The sequence below is a fragment of the Bos taurus genome, chromosome 2 (genome assembly GCF_002263795.3).
Source record: "Bos taurus isolate L1 Dominette 01449 registration number 42190680 breed Hereford chromosome 2, ARS-UCD2.0, whole genome shotgun sequence".
Taxonomy (NCBI): domain Eukaryota; kingdom Metazoa; phylum Chordata; class Mammalia; order Artiodactyla; family Bovidae; genus Bos; species Bos taurus.
Window position 1 is genome coordinate 106,364,374 of NC_037329.1, and position 12,384 is coordinate 106,376,757.

General features: G+C 53.4%; 1 protein-coding gene across 2 annotated transcripts in view; it reads left to right on the top strand.

The window, feature by feature from the left end:
* The window catches only part of PNKD (PNKD metallo-beta-lactamase domain containing), a 72,896-nt gene extending 65,470 nt beyond the window's left edge, over positions 1–7,426 (top strand). Inside the window, 8 exon segments of one of the 2 annotated variants that reach the window (NM_001114170.1) lie at positions 1,229–1,344; positions 1,463–1,575; positions 2,160–2,218; positions 2,830–2,922; positions 3,286–3,449; positions 4,142–4,228; positions 5,137–5,252; positions 5,479–7,426. In NM_001114170.1, the coding sequence (NP_001107642.1) occupies positions 1,229–1,344; positions 1,463–1,575; positions 2,160–2,218; positions 2,830–2,922; positions 3,286–3,449; positions 4,142–4,228; positions 5,137–5,252; positions 5,479–5,652 (922 nt within the window). In that variant the 3' untranslated portion in view covers positions 5,653–7,426. 2 annotated transcript variants of the gene reach the window in all.
* Positions 7,427–12,384: the final 4,958 nt, after the last annotated feature.

Below are 12,384 nucleotides of genomic sequence, written 5' to 3' on the forward strand. Positions count from 1 at the left end.
ATTCTCCAGGCAAGAACACTGGAGTGGGTTGCCATTTCCTTCTCCAATCCATGAAAATGAAAAGTGAAAGTGAAGTCGCTCAGTCATGTCCGACTCTTAGCGACCCCATGGATTGCAGCCTAACAGGCTCCTCCATCCATGGGATTTTCCAAGCAAGAGTACTGGAGTGGGGTCAGCTAGTGCCCTCCAGCCCTTTACTCATAGAGGTACACTCACTTGTCTTCACCTTGGGTCTTGAATTCCCACACATAGAGGGTCCACCAGAATTCTGCGCTCATGGCCGTGGTGAACACGGTGTGTGAAGCAAGGTCAGGGCAGCAGGGACCGAGCACACACGTGTGATGTGACGTGATGATATGTGCATCACCCCTGCCCATGTGCACGTTCCGTTGTCCCATCAGACTTCACGTTCAAGACACAAGTTCAAAGAGAAAATCATTAAGGATTTCAGGATGGTGACAGCAGAGCGTCATGCCCAGTGTGGGGCCCTCTGTGACTGCCGGGTCGCGCATCTGTAAAGCTGCCCTGTGTGCCAGAATCCTGTATTGGGGGACTCTGTCACTCACGAGTCCCCTCTGTTCCACGTGCCCCCTTTTCACTGTGTAGCCTAGAACGTGGCAGGTGGAGGGAGGGAGTGTGGTCAAACCATCCAGCCTCACTTCTGCTGGCTTCCTCCACCAAAGAGCCAAGCAGAGCTTTCTATAATTTCCCTAAGTGAACCCTGCTGTCTGCTGTCTCTGGGCCTGGGCCTATTGTTTCCTCTACCCTAGGGGTTCTCAGCCTTGTGGTCTCTGGGCCAATAGCATCAACATCACCCAGAGCTTGTTAGAAATACAGAATCCTGGGCCCCACTCAAGCTGTCTAAGACTCAAAACGCTGGGATGGGGCTGAGGAATCTGGCCTTCAGTAGGTCCCACGCGTGACTGCGACGCACCGCTGCTGTGCCTGAAATAGGGTTCCCACCTCCTTGCGGCTTCCTAACTCCTGTACTGCTTTCACTGAATAAAGCCCTCATCCTCAGATCTCTTCTGTGAATTCCTCAGTTCACATCTGGCCTGATGAGCTTTGAGCTTGGGGTCTGTCTGTTTCATTTTGCATCTTTGTCCTGAGTCCTGAGCAAGGCAGACAGTCGGCACACGACAAGTGGCGGTGGAGTTGCACTGGCGCAGGGGGTGACCGAGGCAGTGGAGACATGGGGCCTGGGCTGAGCAGACGTCCCGCCCCGCAGGTACAGCCTCTACACGCGCACCCGGCTCGGGTACCTCTTCTACCGCCAGCAGCTGCGCAGGGCTCGGAATCGCTACCCCAAAGGCCACTCCAGAACCCAGCCCCGCCTCTTCAATGGTGAGCTCTGGCCGCCCCAGGCCAGCAACCGCCCCAGGCTGTGCCCACCCACCCCATCTCTTTCCCCCAGTGGATGGGCTACCTGCCCTGCCCCCCAACCCACATCTCGGTTTCCCAGGAGTGAAGGTGCTCCCCATCCCCGTCCTCTCGGACAACTACAGCTACCTCATCATCGACACCCAGGCCCGGCTGGCTGTGGCTGTGGACCCGTCAGACCCTCAGGCTGTCCAGGTGAGGGGAGGATGAGGGCAGTGGGACCTGGGCTCACCTGGGGGGCTGGCAGCTTCTTGCTAGAGAGAGGCTGACCTTGCTCTCTGCCAGTGGGAGGTGCCCCCTCCATGTGCACTCACACAGCACACCCTGACCGCCACAAACACACGTGACCCACTGGGGAAGGGTCAGTGTGCAGGGTGTGGCCGGGGGAGGAGGGGAGGACAGCAGTGGGAGAATCAGAGCTGGAGGGAGAGTGGTGCTGACCCGGGGCTGTGGGTCTAGCCAGCTTCCTTCTGCCTCTTCCTCTCTGTGGCCCCCTCTCTGAACCTTGCTTTTCTTGCCTCTGTCTATTGTGTTTGGGTCCCTTCATCATTCTCTCCATTTCTTACGTCTCTGTGTACATGTACCTGTGTGTCCACCTGCTCTGCCAGTCTCCCTCCACCCTGTGCCCGTGCTGGGGCTCAGGTGCCCCCCTTTATCCAACCCCCTCTTCCCTACCCCCTTCCCATTCTCTGGCTCCATCGCCTTCCCCACATCTCTCCCTGCTGTCCTCTCCACCCAGCATCCCGATCCCCAGCCTGACTACCTCCTCTCTCCCCCAGGCTTCCATTGAAAAGGAAGGTGTTAACTTGGTTGCCATTCTCTGCACCCACAAACACTGGTAAGGGGCTGAGGTGGGAGGTCTGAGTGCAGATCATCTCCCCTTGGCCGGCCCTGGCTCCGCTGGGCTTTCCAGGACTGGGACCCATGAGAACAGACTGGGCTATGGGTCAGGGGTCAGGCTGGGGGGCACCATCCTCATGAAGTCACTGGGGCACCAGGGGAGGGGGGGAAGAGGGAGGGACGGGTCTCCCCCTCTTCTACTTCCCAGGCTCCTGAAGCACCAGAGAAGGGCAGGGCAGGCATTTCTCTTTCATTCCATGGGCATGTCTGCTGGGCATGGGCAAACCTTGTCATCTCTTTCATCCAGGGAGGTTTTAGTCCAACAGGGGAGACAGCCCTGTGGGAAAGTATACAAACAATAACAACTGTGCAGCCAACACAGGGTTTGGGGGGCAGGGGCACTGGGTGGGTATGATGAGATCCACGTGGAGGAATTAGAGGGCAGGACGACAGCTTGAACAAAGGTCTGAAGTGGAGCGGATGGCTTGGTTCAGTCCAGGAACCAGGAGTCGCAGGGCTCAAAGCCCTGGAGATGCTTTGTGAAGAAGGAGGCTAGGAGGCCCAGTGCAGTTGCCCTTAAAGCCCCTGTCTGTCTGTGCCATCCTACAGGGACCACAGCGGAGGGAACCGCGACCTCAGTCGGCGGCACCAGGACTGTCGGGTGTATGGGAGCCCTCAGGACAGCATTCCCTACCTCACCCAGTAAGTCCCTGACCCAGGGGTGGGATGGCCCTGTCCTTCACCCTCATCCTTCAGTTATGTGTTTCAGGGCTGTCAGCAGTTGGATCTTTGCTGATGCCCTTCTTGGCCCTTCAAGGGCAGATCACAGCCCATCTGAAGCATAACACTGTCCACCCCACAACTGATCCAGCCATAGTCCCCCAAAGAGGAAGCAGGAGGGCTTGAATCTGAAGCCCTGGGCACTGAGGGGGCCCATCTTTCCCTGGTGGGGAAGCCCTGCTCCTGCACATCACCTATCCCCTTGGGCCTGGGCGGCGCGGGGGAGGGAAGAGGAGCATGGCCCAAGTTTTAGTGCCTTCTCTCCACTGTTGCCTCCCTCCTCAGTCCCCTGTGTCATCAAGATGTGGTTAGTGTGGGACGGCTTCAGATCCGGGCTCTGGCCACCCCGGGCCACACACAAGGCCATCTGGTCTACCTGCTGGACGGGGAGCCCTATGAGGGTCCCTCCTGCCTCTTCTCAGGGGATCTGCTCTTCCTCTCTGGCTGTGGTGAGTCCCCCAAAAGGGAAGGGGAAGTGCAGGGATGAGAGGGAGGAAGAGAGGCCAGGGCAGGGGCCTGAGGACAGCCGCAGCCCCACGCAATGCACGGAAACGTTGGTTTCCGCACACGTGTTGCCTTAGCAGTTATTCCCACCTTTGTTACCTCGATTTTTCTTTCATATCCTCATGACATCCCAAAGGGGATGGATGGAATGAGGTGAAGCCTATAACTGAGTACTGACCTCAAAGAGCATTTGTTTCCATTGGGTGGAGCCGGGTTATCTGATAGAGTGACTGGCAAGACCAGTTACAAAAACCTGAGAACCCCTGAGTGACAGGGTGATCCTGTGGGTGGGGGATCACCAGTCCCAGGCAGTGCAGGCAAAGAAGGAGGTGCTGTGTGGAAAAGCACAACCTTGCCTGGAGTGGGCCTGGGGCCACAGAACTCAGCCTGGAGGCTCCACACCCCCTCTCCCCCCACGTGTCAGTCTGTGCCCTCAGACAGGCCCAGCTAGGGCTTAATGTTTGGGTCCAGCTCCCAGGGGGAGGGAGGGATCGATGCCAGACAAATGGGCATGGCAGGGGCATGGGTGAGGGCTGGTGGTCAGCCCCAGCTATACAGGGGGGTCCCCACCCCTCTCCATGGACCTTACCCTGCTGTGTGATCCTTGTTCCTCACACATACCCGCTGACCCTACCAGGACGGACCTTTGAGGGTACTGCAGAGACCATGCTGAGCTCACTGGACACCGTGCTCGGGCTGGGAGACGACACTCTTCTGTGGCCTGGTGAGGTTCCCCTCCATCTCTTCCCAGCCCCTCACACACCCAGAGTCCCAGCCGACCCAGTTCCTGACCCAGAGGTGACACAGCTCTGCCTCCAGTGGCTCCTGGGAGCCATCTCCAGCAGTGGGGGCAGACTCCCTTCTTTCTGGAGCACTGGCTGTGTAAGGCCTCTTATGTCAGCTGCCCCTGGCAGCCAGCCCACAGCCTCTGGGGAGCCCTGTAAGCCCCAGAGTGTCCCCATGGGATGGCTGATTTCTCATAGCCAGAGCCTAGAACAGAAAATAGCCTTTGCTTAATGAGGCGCCTTAAATCCACTCTGAATGGATCATTACCTGTGTCCATCACACCCACACGGCACACCCATCATCCATATGCATGTATATAGAATATCCATCCATACATACATACATGCATGGGTACATTGCGTATCTGTAGTTTCTAAAACACATCCACTAATATCTCAGTCAATCCTCAGAACATATGTTCATCCATTCATTCCATTCAACAAATACTTTGTTGAGCACCTAACGAGCACCAGGTCGTGATCCCAGCCCCACGGACACATAACATTCTAGTGGCATTATTATTTTCCCCACTTGCCAAAGGAGAAAACGTTGGCTCAGAGAGGGGCCATGACCTGACTGAGGTTGCACAGCTGGGCAGAACCAGCAGCACTAGAATGCAGGTCTTCTGGCTCCAGGTCTGTGGTTCCCCCCCCCAATTGCTTCTGCAGCGTCACTCGTGGCTGACTTGCGTTTACAGAAGCGGCTCCTTGTGGTTGGGCTTTTTCTAGAAGCACTATCCCTCCTCCTCAGTTGTTAGGTACCCATTGGCCTGGGAATGGGAGGACTTTTCCTGACCATAACCTGTCTCACTCTGCTCTGTGTCTCGACCCCCATGGCCATCCTTAGGCCACGAGTATGCAGAGGAGAACCTGGGCTTTGCAGGCGTGGTGGAGCCCGAGAACCTGGCCCGGGAGAGGAAGATGCAGTGGGTGCAGAGGCAGCGGATGGAACGCAAGAGCACGGTGCGGGGCTTGGGTCCAGGAGGGGCCGGGGGCATTCCCCAGAGGGATCCCATCTCTGCTGAGCCAGGCCCTGCAGGCCCCTCCCCAGAGCTCTGGCCTGTTTGGCACAAGGGCCTTCCAGTGAGAACTCCTGAACCCCAGGATGGGGCAGGAGGTGGGGAGGTTTCCCTGGTTGGATCTGTTTTCCAGATCCTCCCCACCAAAGCCCGTGTCTCTCCTCCCACAGTGCCCGTCCACCCTGGGGGAGGAGCGCTCCTATAACCCGTTCCTAAGGACACACTGCCTGGTGCTGCAGGAGGCTCTGGGGCCAAGCCCCGGCCCCACAGGTGATGATGGCTGCTCCCGGGCCCAGCTCCTGGAGAGGCTCCGCCAGCTGAAGGACCTGCACAAGAGCAAGTGACCCCACCCCGGCCCGGCCCAGCCCACACACCGCGGTGGGGAGACCGCCCATCATCGCCCACACCACACCATCCCTCTCTCTGCTACCACCCCACCTCCATCAGCTCGTCAGCGGGCACCACCCGGACACTGGTCAAGGGCAGAGGAGGGACAGGCGAGGAGACCCTGAGACCGAGAGGAGGCCGGCTGACGGAAGGCTTGGGGACTCCACAGGGTGAGGCTGAGTCACCAAGGGCAGAGCTGACACTGGGAGTTAGTTCCCCCTGTTCCTGCCACGGCAGTGAGGACGCAGAGCCCTTGCTCTCGCTGCAGCCTCTGAACTCAGGGCAGCAGGAGTCCCGAACAGGGTGAGTCCATCTTCCCCTTCCTCCCATCCACGGCTGGGAAAGAAACTCGCTCCCCCAGATTGGCCTGAGGTGAGGTGCTTTGGAAAAGCAGTCACTCAGAGGGGCACCTGGGCTCTGGTTTTCTGAGCCTCTGCCCCTCCTCCCCCAGGCATTTTTGCACAAGAGCAAGGCACCCACAAGAGCAAGGCCACCCCCGCCCCCACAAGGGCATTTTTTTTAAACAGAGCCATTTCTGAGAAAGAGGAAAGGGCTGGAAGCCTGGCTGTGGACAATCTGCCTCTGTGACTCCCCTGCTGCCTGGAAGGGGGAGAGTCCCGGTTGCCAAGGAGACACCAGGAGGCTGGGACTGGAGGCCCACGGTCATGTAGGTCACACATGCTCCCTGAACAGCTGGCCTGGTCCTGCCCACTGGCCTCTGCCCCTGCCCTGGGCCAGCAGGGCCCCTCCTTCCTTGGGGACCAGAGAGCCATTGTCCACCAGGTCCACTGTGGTTTTCTCATTGTGGCCCTTATTCTTAGAAACTCCTGCTTCATCCTCAACCCTTGCCCCTTTCAGTTAGTGAAGCCATTCATCTGGCCCTTTGCAATTGGCCAACAACATCGCCTTGTCATTTCTCATTTGCCCTTGGCCCCATCCTGGCAGGAGCAGGGGGTCTACACAGCAGAGAGCAGAAATCAGAAGTCCAGGAGTGGACAGCTCTCGAGTGAGTGGCAGCTTCTAGGACCCCGGGTCCGGGCCTTTCCCCTCTGCTCAGCCCTCCCTCAGCTCAGCTCCTCCTCTGGCCTTGGGTCCAGGTCCCTTTGGGGCCACAGTGAGGACAACGATGGTCCTCAAGCAGGCGTACCTGGGGTCAGCCAGGAGCCTTCTCTTCCTGGGTGGAAGCCTTCCCTCAGGCTCTGCTCCCCACTGGGGAGCCCCCGAGATGCCCCTGCCCTCAGTTTCCCTCATCATCCTGCCTCTGCCTCCCTCTCCGGCCACAGCCTCTGGTACCAACTCTAGCAATACGGCCAGAATAGTCAGAGCTCCCCGCCCCTCCAGACCTGCAGTTCCTGCCTCTGTGCCTTCGCTCCTGCTGTTCCTCAGAATGGAATGCCTTTCCCTTGCTCCTCCTGCCTTGTCTGCCTGGCAAACACCTAGTCATCTCACCAATCCCCCTCAAGGTCCCCCTCCTCCAGGAAGTCCCCCCTCGTCCTCCCATGCCCCTCCCCCTCCAGGCTACCTCTGCTCTTTGTCAATGCTTCTCTTGCGGCACTTATCACACTGTATTTTACTTGTTTACACATTTGTCTCCCCCTTCTCGACTGTGAACCCTTCAGGGCATGGACTGTATCTTATGCATCTCTGTATTTTGCGCCTAGCACGGTGCCTGGCACACAGTAGGCGCTCAATAAATGTTGAATGAATGAATGATTTAACCAAGGCTTGGTCCCTCAGTGGGCTTGTCTTTATTGCTAGCTCTGTTTCCCTCTCTGGGTTACAGTTCTTGCTTGCTCAGAAGGACTGCACTTCTAGAACTCTGGGCAAAAACAAAGCTATAAATATATCCTTCCATGGCTCATGAGGATTTGTTCAGGGTTTATGATTTGCTTACCTTGGTGTTTTCCAAAGCTTGAGAGGCACAGATGCACCGCTAGCTGCAGGGGAAGTGGTTTTACATGGTCACCACCCAGGCGTGAATATGCTTCAAGGACAAGGCCTTGGCGCTGACCCCTCTTTAAGGCCCTTTAAGGCCTCTGCAATTAACAGCCGGACTCATCTGTTAATTGTTAAACAGGTCGGCTGTCAAGCCTGGCAGCTATCTTGAGTTAAACTTTAACAACATCATTTTGTGTTCCTTGTATTTATCCTCAGGGTCAATATTTTTGACAAGTGACACCAGTTTTCAATTCATGTAGGTGATTAAAGGTACAGGCATATCTCATTTTACTGTGCTCCACTTTAGGGTGCTTTTCTGGTAATTGCATTTTTTTTTACAAATTGAAGGTTTGTGACAACCCTGCATTGTCAGATGATGGTTAGTATTTTGATCAATAAAATATTTTAAATTATACTTTTAATTAAGGTATGTACCATTTTTTAGACATGATGCTGTTGCACACTTAACAGACTACAGTATAGTGTAACATGTGTTTCCCTGGTGGCTCCGATGGTAAAGAATCCACTTGCAATGAGGGAGACCTTTGTTCAGTCCCTAGGTTGGGAAAATTCCCCTGAAGGAGGGCATGGCAAGCCACTCCAGTATTCTTTCCTGGAGAATCCCCGTGGTCAGAGGAGCCTTGTGGGCCACAGTTCATGGAGTCACAAAGAGTTGGACACGACTGAGCGACTAAGCACAGCACAGAGTGTAATAAAACTGTTGTGTGCACTGGGAAAAACATTTTTTATGTGACTCTTTGTTGCGACATTCATTTTATTTTGGTGGTCTAGAGCTGAATCTGCAATATCTCAGAGGTGTGCTTGCGTTATTGAAACAGGAAAATATGAAATACAGGTGACACTTGGCTATAGCAGAATTCTTGAAGGTGACCTTGTTGTGGCTGAAGACTGGGAAACACTGGCTTAGCTCCACATTTCTTTGGGCCCAAGTCAGAGTTTTCCCACCCCTGGTAGTACCTCGGCCTCCCATCTTGGTGTCCCTCACCCTGAGCCAAGGACCTTGGCACTGGCTCCCGACCCCATCCTGGCTCAGGGTTGCACCGGGGTGGGATTGAGGGAAGAAGAGGTAGTCCTTACCTTCCTGAAGAAGGGCGAGTCTCTGCTCTGTAACTGTCTCTTGACGGGCCAAGCCCCAGGGCCAGGTCACTCTGGGTGTGCCCAGTTTTGAAGGACAGATGGTGACGGTTCTCTAGGGCTTAGTGAAGCATTTTCCTGCAGCCTTGGCCAATCCTCCCACTGGGGCACCCGTCCTGAATGACGGCACGTGCTTCAACTGGAACCAGCACTGACCAGCAACAACTAGGACACCTGCTCTTTGTCTGCAGAACAGCAACAGTGACAACTCGTGTTAAGAGATCTGAGTTCTAGTCCTGGCTCTACGACTCAACATCCAAGGACCTTCCTCTCAGTTTCTGCATCTTCCGATGGAGACAACTTTGAATGAGACAGAACCTTTACTGTGTATGTACTTTCAAGTGCAAGTGACACATGCTCGATAGAAAGGGGCTCAAACCAAAGGGGAAATTTATCAGCTCATGAAGTTGAGAAGTGTGGGATCACATCATGGTAACTTCAGGCATGGCTGGATCCAGGGATTCAAAAGCAGTTTCGTCATTCAGCTCTGCTTTCTTCTACATTGATACCATTCTCTGTCAGTCTTTTTCCCTGTAATGGAAAGATTTTCTCTAGAAGTTCCAGGTTTACAGGCTACTAGTTCATCAACTAGGTTTACAAGTTAATAGCAGAACCTCTAATAGTCCCAGGGACTGAGTTTCATTGGTTCAGTTTGGATCATGTGCCCAACCCTAATCTATCATAGGAGTTAGGGGAATGGGCTTCTCTGACTGGCCAGGTTCAATGACATGACCACACCTAGAAAGCCAATGTCAGACTCAGTTGAAAAACAGTGTACTGGGAGTGGGGAAAGAGTTCCTCAGAGGAATAGGGGGTCTGATATCAGAAGTGATGCAAAGCAAAATCATAAACAATCACCAACAAGTCCACTTATTTGGAGGCTATTAGAAGAGTTAGATGAGAAAGGCATATAAAGTCACTTTGGAAAATGCTACGTCTGATTTCTAGTGCTGTGATTCATTATATGAGAAGAAATAGAGGTAGACTCGTGGCCTCACAGGTATTTGAATACTGCGTAATTTAAAAAATAACCTGTAAGCACCTCCATCTTTTTCCCCCTAAATCACAGTCTCTTTCTTTCTAAATCACAGAAAAAGAAAAAGGGAGGGGTATGTTAAGTGGGCAGCCTTAGAAGTTCCAGGGAAGGACAGAGAACAGGATAAGTTGTAGATGTGAACTTGAAAAGCCCTGTGTGTACACTTGTGTGTATTGGGGGAGGGGGTCATCCTAGTCCTCCAAGGCCCTGGCCACAAATGGAGTCTTTGGAAGCAGGTGGAAAGCTAACCCTGATGGTCAGTAAACCCTAGGCTTGGGCCAAAGCAGGGACAATGTGGGAGAGAGAGGACTCGGACTGGTCTGGATTTGAATACAGACTCTGACCAACCATGGGTAGCACCAGACAGGGGACTTCTGTCTCTTAGCCTTCTTCTGGAGTGGCTGGGGAGCCAAATGAGATGCACATAGGTGTTCATGAATGGTAGTCTCTTCTTCCTCTTACTGTTCTTAAAAAACATGCTGCTGCTGCTGCTAAGTCGCTTCAGTCATGTCCGACTCTGTGCGACCCCATAGACGGCAGCCCACCAGGCTCCCCCGTCCCTGGGATTCTCCAGGCAAGAATACTGGAGTGGGTTGCCATTTCCTTCTCCAATGCATGAAAGAGAAAGGTGAAAGTGAAGTTGCTCAGTCGTGTCTGACTCCTAGTGACCCCATGGACTGCAGCCTACTAGGCTCCTCCGTCCATGGGATTTTCCAGGCAAGAGTACTGGAGTGGGGTGCACTTAGCGCTAGTCTATCAGGAACAAGAGGACTTCCCAGGTGACGCTAGTGGTAAAGAACCCGCCTGCCAATACAGGAGACCTCAGCGACATGACATGGGTTCGATCCCTTGGTCGCCCCTGGAGGAGGGCATGGTAAGCCACTCCAGTATTCTTGCTTGGAGAATCTCATGGAAGAGTAGCCTGGCGGGGGATCACAGAGTCGGACACTACTGAAGCAACTTAGCACACACTCACAGTCTATCAGAGACAATAGGGCAAAGTGATTAAGAACATGGACTCAAGCCAGCCCATCTGGGGCGGAGTCCACACCTTCCATTTATTAACTGGGTGACCTTGGGCAAGTTACTTAACCTTTCTGTGCCTCCACTTTTCATCTGTCCAATGGGGTTGATGCTCACACCACCTGAGAAGCTGATTGGAAGAATTAAATGAGTTACACCCTGTAGAGCTGGGCACATAGGGCACCCTCTCTGCAGCAGTGGCTGTTGTTCAGTAGATGCCCACCCCAGCCACTGGGAGGGCACTGGCCATCCATGCTACAGGCTCAGAGAGGCCAACCTGTCCAACACAGCTGCACAGCTAGTACATCAACTTCTCCAGAGCATCCTTCCACTGGTCTATCAGGCCCTAAGCAGCAGTGGTAACAAGGGTCCTTAACAGATGACTAAGAAAATAGACGAGAAACTGGATGTTGATCCTTCTGTGAGTCTACGGCCATACCACCCTGAAGGCGCCCGACCTCGCTGATCCTTCTGTGATCCACCTTGCCAACTTGCTCTTTCCCCTAAACGACTAGGAGGAAACAGCCAGAACCAAGGGGAAGAGAATTGGGGGAAGTGAGAGAGCTCCCCGCAGGAGGCGGGAGCCTGTCAGGATAGGTAACTGGGGGGGTTCTGTGCAACTGGAGAGCCTGAGCAAGGGGAGGTGAAGGAGAGCAGGAGTGACAGGAGAAAAACTCTAAGGAGTAGAGGGCTCAGGGAGCAAATTTTCCCTCAGGCCAGGAGTCCAGAACAGCAGGGATACGGGGATGCGATAAGGAGGGGGACTGTGTTCAGTTCAGTTCAGTGAGCATCCCTTAAGGAACAAAAAATAGCAGTTTGCCCTTTTTTTGACCTTGCAGCATGGCATGTGGAACCTCAGTTCCTGGACCAGAAAGTGAACCCATGCCCCTTGCAGTGGAGTCTTAACCACTGGACTGTTGTGGAAGTCCCTGCTGCTTCTTCTTCTTTTTTTTAAACTTTGCCTAATAGAAAAGATTTTGTCAAACTTTATGTAATTCACACATGAAAGCAATAGGTTTGTTTTAAATAATCTTTTTATTATTTTTATTGAGATACAATTTATATGATACAAATGACACCCTTTTAAAGTATACATATGTGCAGTTTTGCAGCTACTGCCAACAATCTAATTTTAGAACATTTTCAACACTCCCAGAAGAAACCCTGGGACCTTCTGGTGTCAGGTGTCTGCCTGCCTCCACGCCCCACCCTTCCCCCACACCAAGCAACCACTGGTTTATTTTCTGTCTCTATAGATTTGCCTGTTCTGGGCATTTAATCATATAAATGGAATCATACAATATGTGGTCTTTTGTGACTGGCTTCTTTCACTCAATACATTTTCAAGGTTCAAGCATATTATGGCATGTGTCAGTACTTCACTCTTTTTTACGGCTGGACAATATTCCATTATATCTATCTATCTATCTCACATTTTGTTTATGCATTCACCAGTTGATGAACAATTGGGTTGTTTCCACTTTTTGTGTATTCTGCATAATGATGCTATGAATATCTGTGTGTACGTTTTTATGTG